The sequence below is a fragment of the Coturnix japonica genome, chromosome Z (genome assembly GCF_054131305.1).
Source record: "Coturnix japonica strain WE chromosome Z, WE-NBRP24, whole genome shotgun sequence".
NCBI classification, from domain to species: Eukaryota; Metazoa; Chordata; class Aves; order Galliformes; family Phasianidae; genus Coturnix; species Coturnix japonica.
In genome coordinates, this window is record NC_140702.1 from 21519521 (window position 1) to 21535103 (window position 15583).

General features: G+C 37.5%; 1 protein-coding gene across 5 annotated transcripts in view; it reads right to left on the reverse strand.

Annotated features, from left to right (window-relative positions):
- The window catches only part of RASGRF2 (Ras protein specific guanine nucleotide releasing factor 2), a 112622-nt gene that overhangs the window by 26959 nt on the left and 70080 nt on the right, over positions 1-15583 (reverse strand). For all 5 annotated transcript variants that reach the window (XM_015849798.3, XM_015849797.3, XM_085529669.1 and 2 more), the window contains one exon: positions 2496-2602. In XM_015849798.3, coding sequence (XP_015705284.1) covers positions 2496-2602 — 107 coding nt within the window. The remainder of the gene's footprint in view (positions 1-2495; positions 2603-15583) is intronic.

A 15583-nucleotide genomic window follows, 5' to 3' on the forward strand; every position in this document is an offset into this window, starting at 1 on the left:
AGAGAGTAGAACACTGAAATGAGCCAAAGGGATCCAGAGGGAGGAATGGAGGGTAGGGAATAAATAACTTGACTAAAATTTGCGAGCATGCTTACAACAGATGGTTGTATACATTTCTGAACATAGGCCACATACTGTTTTGTCACTGTGCAACACCTTGTATACCCTTGTCACTGAAACACTACGAATCAGTACAATAATTCAGGTGAATAAATAACTTGTAAATAAATTACTATTACTGGTGATTCAGAGAACACCAGCACTGAGCAATTCACATCCTGCAGAGGTAGTCATGCAACACTAAGCACATGTGCAGTAGCATCCAGAACTCTAAAGATAGAGCTAAACAAGGCTCCACAATCCACCCATCTAATGCCTTTGTATCTTTTTATCCACCAATGAGGAAATGGCATTTTGGCAGAAAAAGTCTGGCAAAGTAGATAACCTTTTTCAGCAGCACAGACTAGCAGTGATGACAAGTATCTAGACATACCACAAGGAGAAGGGTTCCCCACAGAGGACAGAAACACTTTCTGGTGTTGGGAGCATTTGCAGCAAGAGCAAGTTCAAAGCCAAGTGGAGAGAAAATGCTATCAGGAAAGCACACTGAGTGACTCACTTATCTTTGCAAATACCAACTTATTTTGTCAACTTTTTTCTCTTGCTATCTTTTGTTTTTTTAAGAGAATAAAAACTTCCCATTTCAGCAGACAAAGGTGAAGGATATCCCAGGTACACTAATGGCCTGCAAATGATGCAAATACCTTAAAATGTGATAAAGTTTTTGGCACGTCTGTTGATCCCATCAAACTTTTGTGCTTCCACTGTTTTGTCATTTTGGAAACCTAATAAGCGTTTCTTCAGCAGACACCGGAGGCTAAGGGTTCTCTGGTTTGCAGTTTGTGTTCTTATTGTAAAATGAGGCTCTGAGCTACTGCTCTCCAAGGACCATCTATCTTCACTGGCAACATTTCACACTGTTTGGTCAGACAGTAATTCTTCACTTGCCTCCCTTAAAGCAGTCCTGATCTTGGTTTTTTATTTGACAGAAACTAGCCAGTTATTCCTGTTTTGCTTAGGTCTTATGTCCTTTCTTTGTCCCCTCTCTCTCAAGTAAACAACACAAACAGCTGATTACATGCTTTATTACTAGAGCATGTATTACTTTTTTTGTGCCAAAGTCCTTATATATTTTAAAATATTTGCTATACTGAAATAGTGGGTTAAGAGAGAGAGAGAATTAAAATCTGCCATCCTTGCAAGAGAAAATACAAAAGGCAGTAATGATTAGGGAGCTCAAGTAACAGCTTCCTTTTTGAAAATCCATTGTTTTGGACTTTTGTCCATTACCTTAATTCCCACAATAGTTAAAAAAAAAACTAATTATGTAATATTCTGTAAAAGTAGGTTCAAATATAATCAGGACAATACTGTATTTCTGCATATCACTGGAGGCATTTGATACGGGAACAGAGAATGTCTTCATTTCCAGGAGAGAAAGAGTACATTTGTTAAATTGTCACAGCGACAGAGAGTGCTTACACTCTTTACAGTTATTTTGTGTTTATATTAGCGAATCATCACAACTCAATCAGGGTCAGCCCTGAAACTGAAACATCAGTTTATCAAGTTGTAGAGATTTACTTAATGTAGATAAAAGTCTGATGACTCTGTCGTTTAATTAATTAGCACAGAAGGTTGACTTATAGCACTCACTTATTGATAACTACAGCACAGACATAGCACATACAGTACAATGCCAAAATATCTTCTTGGCTATTCAGCTTTTCAAACATGAGCAGTTTTCACACTTAGGCACCTCCTACTGTCTTCATTCTCTAGCAAATTTGATCTCTATTAAATCTAAATCCATTATAAGGACAAAAAGGGAATAGTGTTTGACACAGGAGAGTGCTGCAGACAGCTGTGCAATGAACCCTGCTTTGATCATGTGTTCTTTATTACTAACATGGAGCGTTAAAGCAGTCAATAATTGCCACAGCGTACCATCTGCCCAAGGCTTAAAGATGTTTCATATGCTTCCATAGTGCTCTCTTGCTAGTTTCCTCATGTTTACGGTCCCTGTTTCCATTCTTCCTTCCCTTGTTTCTCTCAACAATTTTCCTGATAGTCTTCTGATGCATTCCAAAACATTCCAACATCTTTCTTACCTAGCAGCTTTAAAGACTGCTATGTAAGAAATTCCACTAGGTACCCCATTTTGTGATCATTCAAGGAATTGGTCTGTAGAGTGACCAAAATGAAGGACTGGTGCATCTTTCCAGACATGCTTCAGAACAATTATATAAATATCTTTATGCAAGCACAAGCACTTCAACACACTCAGTCGAAGTAACTTAACTGAACAGCCTCACAATATTTTGTAGAGGTAATCTACATACATAATACATAAACTGCATTTGTTGACAGAGGTCAGATAGCGCTCTTCCACTTATGCATGACACGTGGAGAGAACAAGTGCAACACAAGAATACCTGAGAGTGCTTGGAGACCCAGTGACGTAACACATTCAGGACACGATTAGTGGCTGCTCTGCGTATTATGAACTCTTTGTCACACATGCGTTCAGAATTGTTAAAACCTGTGAGGAAAAAACACAGATATAAGAATTAAAAGTAACAGAGGTATCAAAATTTCTTCAAATACTGTACTAGTAACTGCTAAATAGAAGGCTTGTTTGAGCCTTTATGAGTAATGAGAGGAAGAAAGCTTTTATTTAAAACATGATCATTTAGATCACTGTAATTATGCAAAACCAGTACAGTGTAATCTTGTGCATCATAAATAATACAGACATCTACTTGGTTCACTGCTCAGCTTTAGAAAGATGAAGAGTATTGGCTTGTGTCATGAACACTGAGTCAGGTCTCTCTTCAGCATGAAAGAAACAATACAAAACATGACTTACCCAAAAGCAAACAGAGCCTGTAATCAAACAGGTTATAGAAAGCAAGTATGATTTAGAAACAGGAAAGTGGTACATAATAGAAGTGGCACATTGTAAGGAATCAGAGCAGGATAATAGTATAAATGCAGAGGAGAAAAAGGTCAACACAAGAAATGTTCCTCCCTTCATGAAAGCATCATTGAATCTACTATTCAACACCACGTACAAACAAACATTTGATTTTTTTTTTTTACCTCTGTAGTGACAAGAAGGTGGGAAGGTACACAGAAAACACATTTATAGACTGAAAGCAATAATGTGCCAATTGCAGCGTTTCCCCTCACATCTTATAATTACTTTTTTTTTTTTAAGTCATCAATATTTACTCATCCAGAAATGTTTTTAAAAATCATAGAATCAGAGAATTGCTCAGGTTGGAAAAGACCTTCAAGATCACTGAGTCCAACCGCAACCTAACCACACTGCCCTAATCCTAACAACCCTTCACTAAATCATGTCCCTGAGCACCACATTCAAACAGTTTCTAAGCACATCCAGGGATGGTAAGTTTCTTACTGCATTCAGACCGTTGTTTCTTTCTTGTCTAGTTTTGTTGTAGCTATATATTGCTAACAAAATGATTACATTAAATACTCCTATTAAAAACAACACAACAAACAATAACTCGGACAAAACTCTTGAGAAGTGAATTTATTTTTTTCTGTAGGTTTTTGTTGGATTTGATTTTACAGTATATTGTTTTCCATTTCACACAGTGCCGAGTCCAGGAACAACTGGACATTCCCTTACTTATGGACCGGTGCTTTGCAATTTTTTTGGCTTAAAAGCTGTTCTGAAGCCTGTATATTATTAGAAATAGCAAAGGGGGATTAAGCATCCATTTATTCTGTAAAAAGAACATTGGAAGTATTCTCAGAGGCTAGCATTAGTATTACACTATTTTTATTACAGACATTTAATACAGTCAGGCCCCAAAAACAAAATTGCTGTTCTATATTTTCAGACAGAAGAAAAAAAAAACAAGTGCAACTGCAATTTTGCATCTTTTACTACAGGCTGGACCCCAGACTCTACTATTCTATTTTACAGAAGTTTTTTTGAAATATGGCATATGACATTGTAGTTGATACCTAAGACTCAGTATTGAAGGAATTTTCATATTAACACATCTTCAGGAGTTTCACTGCCCATAAACAGCAAAGCAAACAAAATCTCTGAGGCTTGACTTAGTAAAAGGTAACCTAGGCAACATTTTGTATGTTAATTTTCTATGTTTTCCGCAGTTAACCTCTTGCAGAAGCAATTAGGCATACACATTATAAACTGCTCAATTAGCCACTTAATTTCAGCAATGAAAATCACAATGAAAATTATGTATTAATGCAGCAGAGTCTCTATGAAAGTAACACTAAAGAAAAGAAGTTTCGTAAGTCGAAAGGAAAAAAAAAAAAAAGAGAAAACTACAGAGACAGTTTTCAGCTAGCTGGGAAAAAAAAAAAAGAATAAAAAGAGGAAGAAAGGAAAAATGTAAAGCCTCAGGGATCACTCAGCAAACTTCTATGGTTCTCAGAATGTCATTAATTTTTTATCAGTAATTATCATTAACGGAGTCTAAGCAACAGAACCAGTCAGATCCACATAGTCAGTAGCTAATGCTGATGTCTTGATTGGATACACAGATATGCAAGTTGTGTATGAAAAGAACTTAAGAGACCAGAGACGTATGGGTACAGAGGTATATTTAACTCCATGTGTGTTAACTCTTGTACATACACAGGTACAAGACTTCACTAAATAGCTATGTAACATGTTTGTTCAAAACTGAAAATCTATTGATTTCATAACTGCTCTGTCTTTAAATACCAAAAACATCTATTTTATAATTAATTACATTCTTGAAAGCTTTCAGAAAAGACGTGCAAAGCATAGGAAAAGCCTCTCCTCTGATTCCACTCCCCACCCTCCATCCCCAAACAGACTATTATAAGGACTAAATGGCATATTGGAAATAACCCAAAAGTCACAGCCATTTTTGTCACTATTCTTTGTATACAAGGAGACATAGCCTCCTTCTACATGGTTGTCTAGCTTTACCTCAGAATTCTTGGTTTTAGTTACAATAGACCTTAGCTAGGCTCTATACTCAGTAGTTTTGACAACAGCACAGCAGAGTCAGGCCTTAAGGCAGAACCAGGTACACTGGAGAACAAACAACACACAGAGTCTCAGAACCTCCCTGAAGCAGCCGAGGTTGGAGCAGGCAAAGTTGGTGGGACTTGCAGAACTAAGAAAATGAAGCCTGTGCCATGAAGCCTCCCTTCTATGTTAATACTCCAAGTGTTTCTGCATAGACATGGAAAGATCAGCAAGCAGTTCTGGACAAAGGGACCGATCATATTCCCACCTTAAAAAGGGGTGACCAAAAATTCTGGTCAACACTGAGGACCTGCTCTACAACACAGATGCAAACTGCCCTTCATGCAAATGGAGATGTGCCAGTTATCACTGACCTTGTGGTCAGATGTCCAGAAGCACAGCACATTATCTTCACTGGGTCTACCATCACAAGTGAGAACCTTTTCAATGGTGTTTAGCACACCACTTGTTCTCAGCTTTTCAATTCCAAACTAACTGATAACTGAAATGGGAGCTAGAGACTGCCAGCAGGTGGTAAAAATGGTTGCCATTCACACCGTTAACATGCCCATCAAACACAGATTATATAGATTATACTTAAAATTCTAAGTTTTTAAAATAACTGATAAATAAACTTCAGTGACTATATATGTGAACTATTCGTTATAGTCATAGACAAAACCTACTATTATTTTTATCTACACACCTATACTTCAGAGGAGATAAGTGTGCAGCTATATGTATATAGATATCAGCAGGCCTATTCAAAACTAATACTACAACTCCCTTCCAGACAGTACAGCAACAGCTAAAAACACCCACCATTCAAAATGCTGGACTGTATTTTTCCTGATGCTAAGAGAATTCTGACACATTATCAGTCTAAATAAAAGTTGGTGAGTTAACTGTGCTAGCAAAAGAAATTTCATTAGTTCTTGCAGACACTGAGTAGGTCTTCTCATTAATGAGAATGTGAGAATAAGAAATACAGTACTCAAGAACATACAAATCTCATGTAAGTATGGTGTTAATTTTAGGAATCTTATAAAACTCAGAAAAAAATAGCAGATATAGGAACTGTAAGCAAATAAGATCTCCAGGTACTGCTACTTTCAGGTCTTTTAATTTTGAAAGAAAAGGTCTAAACAAAACACAAAGAAAAACAACAGAAACTTACTACCACAGCAAAATTAATATAAAAGCAGAGACATGATAAAAAGTTCTTGTCTAGCATTGTTTTTGCTCCTACCAACTTCCAAGCCATGTGGTTTGTGGAAAAGGAAGTTATGAAGATAGCCACAAACAGATGTGTCTGCTAAAGGTAATCCAAAATCTAGCTATCCTTCAGTTCAGCAGATAAAAAGGTGCACTTACAACAGAGAAGTGATTCCGCAACCAAAGAGCTTGCAGTCTTAGCAAGCTAATAATCAGAGCAGCTACGGACAAATGGTAGAGAACAATGGGTCTGAGGGAAAGTGCTGATAGTACTGACCAGCAGACTAGCTTACAATGTACATAGTTTAAATGGAACTGTGTCCAGGTGAGGTAACAAAAAAGGTATGGTATGCAGAGAACACAGAAACGTGGTGCACAATTTCATCCATCTTCTGGAAGTCAATGGCAAAAACAGATCATTAATTTCACTGAGCCTCTTTGCTCATTAACCACAGGTTTCTTACTCTGCAAATGCAGAGCTCACGTATGAGAGGCTGGAATTGATACACAGCCTGTCAGAGATTGCCCAGGATTCTTAATCGAAGCACAAAATTTTATGGGTCTGCAGATGTATCAGCTAAAAGAAACGGCACTGAACTACAGACTAGGGAACCAATACAGGCTTCAGCTCAGATGCTAACTGCAATAAATGGAAAGGTTTAATTATACATCTCAGATCTATCTGAGAGTTTCAATTCTAGCAAGCAGTTTCCTGTTAAGCTTACAGCACTGCCAGATCTATGCTGGTAATCCTCATATACTTTTCCTACCTCGTTTGGGTCTAGAAAGAATTTTTAATTCTGATTACACAGTCCCTTGGATAATATCATTCCTGTCTGTGACTTAGGCTCTTTAACACTCTTAACCATGAAGTCTATAAATCTAGGTGGATTGAAAAATGAACAAAATAGCCATACTTCATGTCTTAGTTTCAGCTGAGATGGAATCGTTGTCTTCAGAGTGTCTTGTATGATGCTATGTTTTGGTTCAAGGAGAAAAACAGTGTGGATAACACTTCACATAATGGTGATGCAGAACTTTTACCACATGCTGTCAAACACAGTGCTGACCACTGTTAGTGTTAGTATTACTTCTAACATAATTTAATCATCCTGCTTGTGCAGCTGTCTTCAGATTGTTATGCAAAATCCAGTTTCACCTCCAGATGTTTTTATTACAGGTACTGTTATCAAAACTGATATTTTTGAAGTTACCACCAAGGAAAACAATGGCGTTGAATAAACGTGAATCTCAACATCTGAAGACACAAACACATTAAATTACGATCTTTTACATAAGGAGCTTCCTTCATGAGAAAGCCCACAGCACTTTCCATAGGTAGATGCCATCATTATCTATCCCATTCATAAAGCAAAAGCTCAGAAGGACACCATATACCACTTTTTCCACCACCTCTAAGCAAACCTGACTTTATCAGAAATTCTCATAATTCCCCATTTAAAAGCCACTCTCATCCAACAAAAGCATTTATACTATGTCACATTTTGCACTGCTAAAAAAACTGATCAATGAATACTCACTTTTATGCTTTGCTTAATATGTCAAAAAAGCCTCTGAGTTCAGTTGCAATAACTGTAACAAATTAATTTTATTTTTCAGTGTTAATACAGTAGGACACGATTCCTGACCACAATAACTAACTTGTCAAAAGCTTTAAAAATAGATCACCTATTTGGAATGAATTATCTATATAAAAATAATTTAAATTCCCCAAATTAGGGGAAAGTTGTCTGTACTTAAGAAGAGTAACTACAACTACTTTCTAGCGACTCTCCTAAAAAAGTCTTCATTTCTAAAAAGCATTTTATCAGTCAGTTTCAACAAAATACCCTGAAATCATATAACAAAGCTGCATTAGCATCTGAAATGGTTAAAAAAGAATGCAGTTCAACAAGGGAGGAGGTAACAACCAACACCAGAGTCTCAGTAAGGTGGAAGGGGAATGTCTACTGACCATAAAACAGACAAACAGTAATTTTTTAAAACAAGTGTAAAATACATTTCTCTCTCTTATGTGTTTTTTTCTTCTGATAAATACACTGATGGGCTGTAAGCCAGCTTCATGATTCAGCCCAGCTCAAATCCTAAAAGCTTAGGGTCAGCAAACAGCAGCAGTACTTTCTGACGTGGATAAAGTATAAACAGAACACCCAGGCTTCGAGCAGAGAGATTTTCATACACAGATTAAAACTGAAAAAGCCTCTGCAACACAAGTAGCACACACACACACACACACAAATTTTAAAAGGCTTTCACTGACACAACTAAAAATTTTGGCTGACTGTTTTAAAAATATACATGTTTTTTGGATACAGATTCTCAAGCAAGTTATTGAGTTTCACACATTCTCACAGAAAAACATTGGAAAGCAAGCAGTCTAATATTGATAAGAAATCTACATTTGCAAGGATTCTGCTCTTGTTCTAATTTCTTTCATTATGACATTAGATTGCCGTGCATCAGCTAGCTGGAGAATGGCAAAGCTGGAAATAAGACCATTTATATTAACAGAGAGAAAAAGAAGCAAAAAGATGAACTCCAACTCGCTGCATAAAGAACAGCAAATTTGATCAATAATATAGTTCTCCTTAAGGAATTACCAAATGTATATATTCAGATTTATAATGGAATAGGTCATATGTGCAGTCCATGGCTTGAAGGTAGGAATTATCAAGTCTAATCATGCTCTTCAGGCTACCTTAGTTTGAGAGAAGCATATATAATCATTTACTATACCCTGGCTTGGCTTGTTTCCTTGTTTCATCAAGAGTTAACAGCTGATACCGTATCAAAAGCAGTGATCATTACAGAAAGAAGAAATCGAGTACCCAAAGCATTTCAGGCTTTTAATTTTACTTTGACTGGTCCTTGGGACTTCTGAAATCATTTTGTTCTAAGAAATATGCTGCTGAAAATCCCTGTTGCATCCACCCACGTCAGAAGTAATTCCAAGTATGTATTTGACTCTTCTGCCTAAAGCCTCCACAGCAAACACAATCTAACTATCAAATCAAGTCAAGGGATTATAGTCTTAGTAGAGTAAATCCCATTGGATTCACATGCATCAGCTGATCTACAATAGTGTAACACTCTAGACAGAGCTACAATTACTGTTTTTCATTTCTGCAAAATATTTAAGAGAAAGGTTGGTAAACTATTTTTAAAGGAGTCTTGCTTTAGAAAGTATTTTTCTAATAATAGAAAATTAAAAAACACATAACTGAGACAAAGCATTTATTATTATGTTGTGAACTTGAACCTAAGTCCAGAAGTCTAAAAATCTCTCTGTACAGTGAAATAATTTTAGATCAATGAGTGGGAAATAAGATAGATGTCTAAATAATATGCATAACATCAACCCACTATTTCAAGTCTTAATCATAACATTAAGGTTGCAAATTACAGTGATCTAGATGAGATGTTAAAACAAGGGCATAATGAAGAATGAAAATCCTCCTTTAAAGTCAACTATTCAAATCTGAAAATTCTCCCTTTTATTCTACCTTAACTAAAGTTTACTGGTACAGGTTGCTCAACACCAAGAGTATAACTGCAGTTACGCAACTTGTTCTAGAAAATCTAAAGCACACCTTAGGAAGTAAGAAACAATCAAGAATCTGTTTGCTAATGTATTTGTAAGTACAATTCAGCGGCAAGATGTAATTGCATTTTTATTTTTGGAACACTGTGATAAACATATGGCTTCAGAGAAAGCAGCGTCATTCACTCCTCTGTTAGATAGATAAAAATGAACATGTGTGTATCAGCATTTCCATACGCTATACCCTCATAGGGAACAAGTACCTATCTGTAACTTTAGTCTACAGCACATACTACAGTATATTTGCAAAACTATGAAGGAATGGTAATTCCATTAGGGTAGAACCATATTCTTTCCCTCTTTCAGCAATAACAAAGAGAGACAACAAGGAGTTAATGTAATTCACCAAAACCCAATGTTAAATTTTGGCCTACATCTTTGAAACCATATTTGCTTTCATGGAAGTTTTGTAATCGCTTGTATGTGTGACATCCTAGTCCAATTTTCCACTGAAATTGTAGGCCACACCATCAAAATCTCATGTCTGTACTTACAGTCATAACTCTACAAAAGAACAGATCTTCAATTTCAAAAGCTGTTGTAGCCAACTATGTTTACACATTGTAGAATATCACAACAAATTTGCAATGCAACAACAGTTCCTTTAACTGTGACTTATTTATATAAAATAACTGTAGGAAATAATTGACAAAGAAGAAAAGACTTCTTGACCAGCCTACCTTAACAATCATATCTGTAATTTGTTTAGTACATCTTGAACAGTTTTCTACTGTGGAAATGTCTGACTCATCTTCCACGAATAAGGACAAGAATAGTGACACTGCAGCTGATACATCATTTAATTTCTATGTCAGCCAAGTGACTTTGCCTCGATTCCTGCCATGCCTCTCAGTCTTTAAGGAACACATAGGCAGTTTTTACCTGCTGAAGTGTTTCTGCAGTTCATCTCCAGCTTTTCATTTCTTTAATTACAGGCTGCGTATACTTTCAACCTGCTTTATCAGCAAAATGTCCATCTTTCAGCTCCCAGACCATATATGACTGGGCTGCAAACCAGCTGCTCCAAGCTTAGTGCAATGGGTCAGGAAGCCCATGGTTAATGGTGTTATAAGTCAGGAATTCTCCACTGCATTTACATTTTTTCCCAAGAAGCCAGTTTCTTTCATAAGCCTGAATAAGAAAATACTTTATGAGAGGGGAACCCATAGAGAATGGTTTTCCAGATTTCTGGCAAAGTGAGAAAAATCATTGTTTTTCTTCTGACTTTTCACTTCCAAAAGCATGGGTCACCTGAGACAAAAATAAACATCTTGAAGCCATTGTTCCAGTTCAAAGTTATTGTTCTATCAAAACTGAAAGGGAAGGTTCAACTTCATTTGAACGTTTAGCCAGTAACCTAAAATTGCTAAGCAACAATTCTGTTCCATTTGAAGGGCTCTTAATTCAGGAGCAAGAATAGAAATCTATTCAAATTCACCACAGAGTAGGTGAATATCATTTAGGGTTTCCGAATTAGAAGGTAGATTCCAAACAAATTAGTTTTAATTTCATTTCCCTACTGATTTCCCTGTAAAATATCCTCTGGCAGGAGAAAACTTACAGGAATTAATCACAAAAGCAGCTTGGTGAACATGTGTTAAAGTCACAGCCTACAACAGAAAATAGTTTGCCTCTCTATGGCAACAACAACATCACTCCCTGCTGCCCCACAGAAGCCAGCAACACCAACACTGGCTACGTCCAATACCACAGAGGACATCTGGTTAATTCCTGACAACTCTCTAGCCACAAAGAAAGAAAGCTGGCTGGTCTATTAATGGTTAATTGTCACACAACCCTGTCTGATGAAGAACAGTGCCAGGTGTAAAGCAAGCCAATGAGGATTTATTACCCAGCCCCACCTGTAGCTCTTCAGTCAAAATGTGGAACATGAGGAAGCTATGTAGTATTCAGGTCTCAGAGCTTCTCAAACCTTCCTTAGTCTGCATGAATTGGTCTGGAAATCTCTTTATAACATGTTCCCAAGAGGGAACAAGCATACTCACTTTTCCATTTCCTGCCTAAAACTAAAAATAAAAACAAACAAACAAAAACCCTTCTCTGTTTTGCAGAAAAGATCAAGGGAGGATACCAGCTACCACACGAACCCTTTTCTTTTGTGGAGCTAAACACTGCAGATCATTAACACAAAGTAGAGACTGGAAAGGTACACAGCTGGAACATGATTGCAAACCATACCTGGAACCATGATGTCACTGATTTGTTGATATCCCGTAAGCATGACAGGAAGCTAGATGCCTGCAAATTAAATGTTGCAGCTCCACGTAGAAATCTACTACTTAAAACATTACATTTAAAGTCTGCTTGCAACTGCATAGAAACAATCTCCACAATATCTGCCATGTAGTTGTTCCCATCTACACTGCAGTATCCTCACTGGGTTAAATGACAGAACTCCAAAATAAAAGATTCTTTGTATTTGTATTTCAAATACAGATTGGGATATCATCATTATGATTTTTTATTTTATTTTTCCTGGTCAGAATTCCTAAGAAATTTACACAAAGCTCTTCCAGTAAATAGAATGAAACAGTGTATATATATATACCAGTAAATTACTCACTGCAAAAGTACTGTAACTAGTACTAACATCAACATTTATGCCAACATATTGAAAATCAATTAGAAAAAGATACAAATTCTCTGGAGTACATACAATCACTCCCAAGCCACATTACAGAGTTAAAATGCCAAGTATCCCAAACAGGCAAGGGCATGAAAGCTACAGCGAGTCCCTTTTCACAATCATACATGCAATTACAGATATATGAACACACAAACATACACACAGGGTCTCTCTTGTATCATTTGGTATAAAGGGTTATTCCATTACTCCAGTTAGAGCTTATGCCAAAACAAAACAAACATACTGTAACACGGGGGACTGGCTGATAGTCTGAGTGCCTGCAGAACATCACCATTGGTCAATATGTAAAAAAATCTAAGCAGCTCTCACTGAAAGATTTTGCTGAACTTTCTCATGACACTTCTAGCTTTCCTAAATAAGCAATTAGTCATAAACAATCTATGCTTGATTTATTATAAATGACCCACGTGACCCACAGTGTAATTTGGGTCTCTATGGAACATTTAGCTGATTGTTATCTGTCCCATAAAGTGATAGTAATCAAAGCAGGACTAATGTGTGTCAAACTCCAGAGTCCAAAGGACTCATCTGACACAAGTTCAGTACATACTCAGCTTTCAAGAGATACATCATTCTGGAAACCACAACTGTAATTTACAAAAGTCTGTTTCTGTTAGCTACTGCTGCTACCATTAAGATATATTACTGCATACAGACATACACAGCAACTCTGGCAGACAAAGACATTCTATATGCATTTCAGTGGCTCATTTTCACACCAAAATTTTCATAGAAATGATCATCTTTGTGGCCCTCCTCTGAACCAGCTCCAGCAGCTCCATGTCCTTCTTGTGCTGGGCCCCCAGAACTGGATGCAGTACTCCAAGTAGGGTCTCAGAAGAGCAGAGTAGAGAGGCAGAATCACCTCCTCTGAGCCGGTGGTCACACTTCTCTTGATGCAACCCAGGATACAGTTGGCCTTCTGGGCTGCAAGCGCACACTGCCTGCTCATGTTGAGTCTCACCAACTGACACCAACAAGTCCTTCTCCCCAAGGCTGCTCTCAAGCCATCCTCTGTCCAGTATGAATCTGTATTTTGGATTGCCCCTCTCCAGATGCAGGCACCTGCCCTTCTTCATGAGGTTGGTGTGGACTCACCTCTCAAGCCCATCCCCCATCCAAGTCCCTCTGGATAGCATTTCTTCCCTCTAGCATGTGAACTGTACCACTCAGCTTGGTGTTATCTGCAAATCTGCTGAGTGTTCACTCAATCCCACTGTCCATGTTGCCCACAAAGATGTTATATAACATCTGTCACAGCAACAATCCCTTAGGAATGCCACTCACCACAGGTCATCTAGCTCAAATCCCCTGCAATGAACAGGGACACCACAGATACACCAGGCTGCCAAGGGCCTGATCCAGTCTAACCTTAAAAGTCTCCAGGGAGAGGGTGTCCAGCACAACTCCAAGCAACCTATTTCAAGGCCCCACCACCCTCTCTGTAAAAGACTTTTTCCTCATATCTAATCTAAACATGCACTCTTAAAGCCTGAAACCACTCCCCCTTGTCCTGTCACATCAAACTCATCTAAGGAGTCTGTCCCTTTCTTTCCTGTAGCTCCCCTTTAGATACTGAAAGGCTGCTATAGAGTCACCTTGCAGCCTTCTCCAGGGTCAACTGCCCCAGCTCTTTCAGACTGTCCTCAGGAGAAGTGTTCCATCCCTTGATGGTCCATATCATATTTGTGATTTGAAAGATGACTGCTTGAGTGATACTTAAAAATATTCTTTGATAAGGTAGAAGTAGCAAAACACAGAGGTTGTAGAAAAGTATTCTCTATCCTGAATCACACTCAGGTAAATAATTCAAGTAAAAATTGATTTACCACCAGAGATATGTCCAGGCAACTAACTGAAAGGGATGGTACATAAACAGTTCATTTTTGAGAAGATGCTTTCAAACTTCCAGCTGTTATTTTAATTAGTCTTTTAAATCCTTAAAATTATACAGAGTAAAATCAACTTATACCCTTAGTACCATGGGGCTTATTTTCCTGCATGCAAATCATATTTGTCAGAGATACTTCCCCAATGACTTTTTTTTTTTTCCCTGCTTTTCTCACTTTCTCTCCTCTTCCTTTAATATGCATTTTAAAAACAAATGCTTATACTGAAGAAGCCAGGCCCTCCTGCCAATCACAAGCTTCCATCCCACTCCCATCCCCTCTTGTAACACGTCACCTTGTTCTCATGAAAAATGGTACATCCTTTACAGGGCAGATCAGAATGCTGTAGGAGGAGAAAGGCAAGTTTGCAGCATGCAGCATGCTGGAAACACCAAAGTATCCAACTTCAAATGAGATGACAGAATTGCTGAAATAAGCTGCTGTATTCATTAGGAAGTAATATATGAATGTTTGCTTGGGATGAAGTATTTGCTTCTTGTCAAATGTTTGTTTTCTATGTCAGGAGATTTTGGGATTCTAATTTAATTTGAGAAAGAAATGCACTTTTCAAAATATATACAGTATACAAGATTAATTTGGATTTCGAATCTAGGTTTCATTATTGCAATCTCCATGAAGCCCATGTTCAGTGGAACTGTTACAAGATAAAACGATCAAATTAACTATTTTTCTTTAAATTGTGCTAGATATTCTTGGTAAAGTAGAAATTTGCTACACCATTGGTTACACTTTGTTTTATTGATAATTTACAAAGTGCAAATCACGTCTGACCAGTCTGCTGGCCTATGTTGAAGTGACAACATGGACTAGGAACGACAAACTAACGTCATCTACCTGCACTTCTGTAAGGTCTTTGACATGATCCCACATAACATCCTTGTCTCCAAATTGGAGATGTATTCGATGTATGGACTATTTGGTGCACAAAGACAGCTGCATCCAGAGATCTTTAGTCAACAGATAAGCATCTATGCAATCAGTGACAAGCAGTGATCCCTAGGAACTTCTTTCCATAGAATCACAGAATACTAGAATCACTCGGGTGACCTTAAAGATCAAGTCCAACCACAACCTAACCATACTACCCCAACTCTAACAACCCT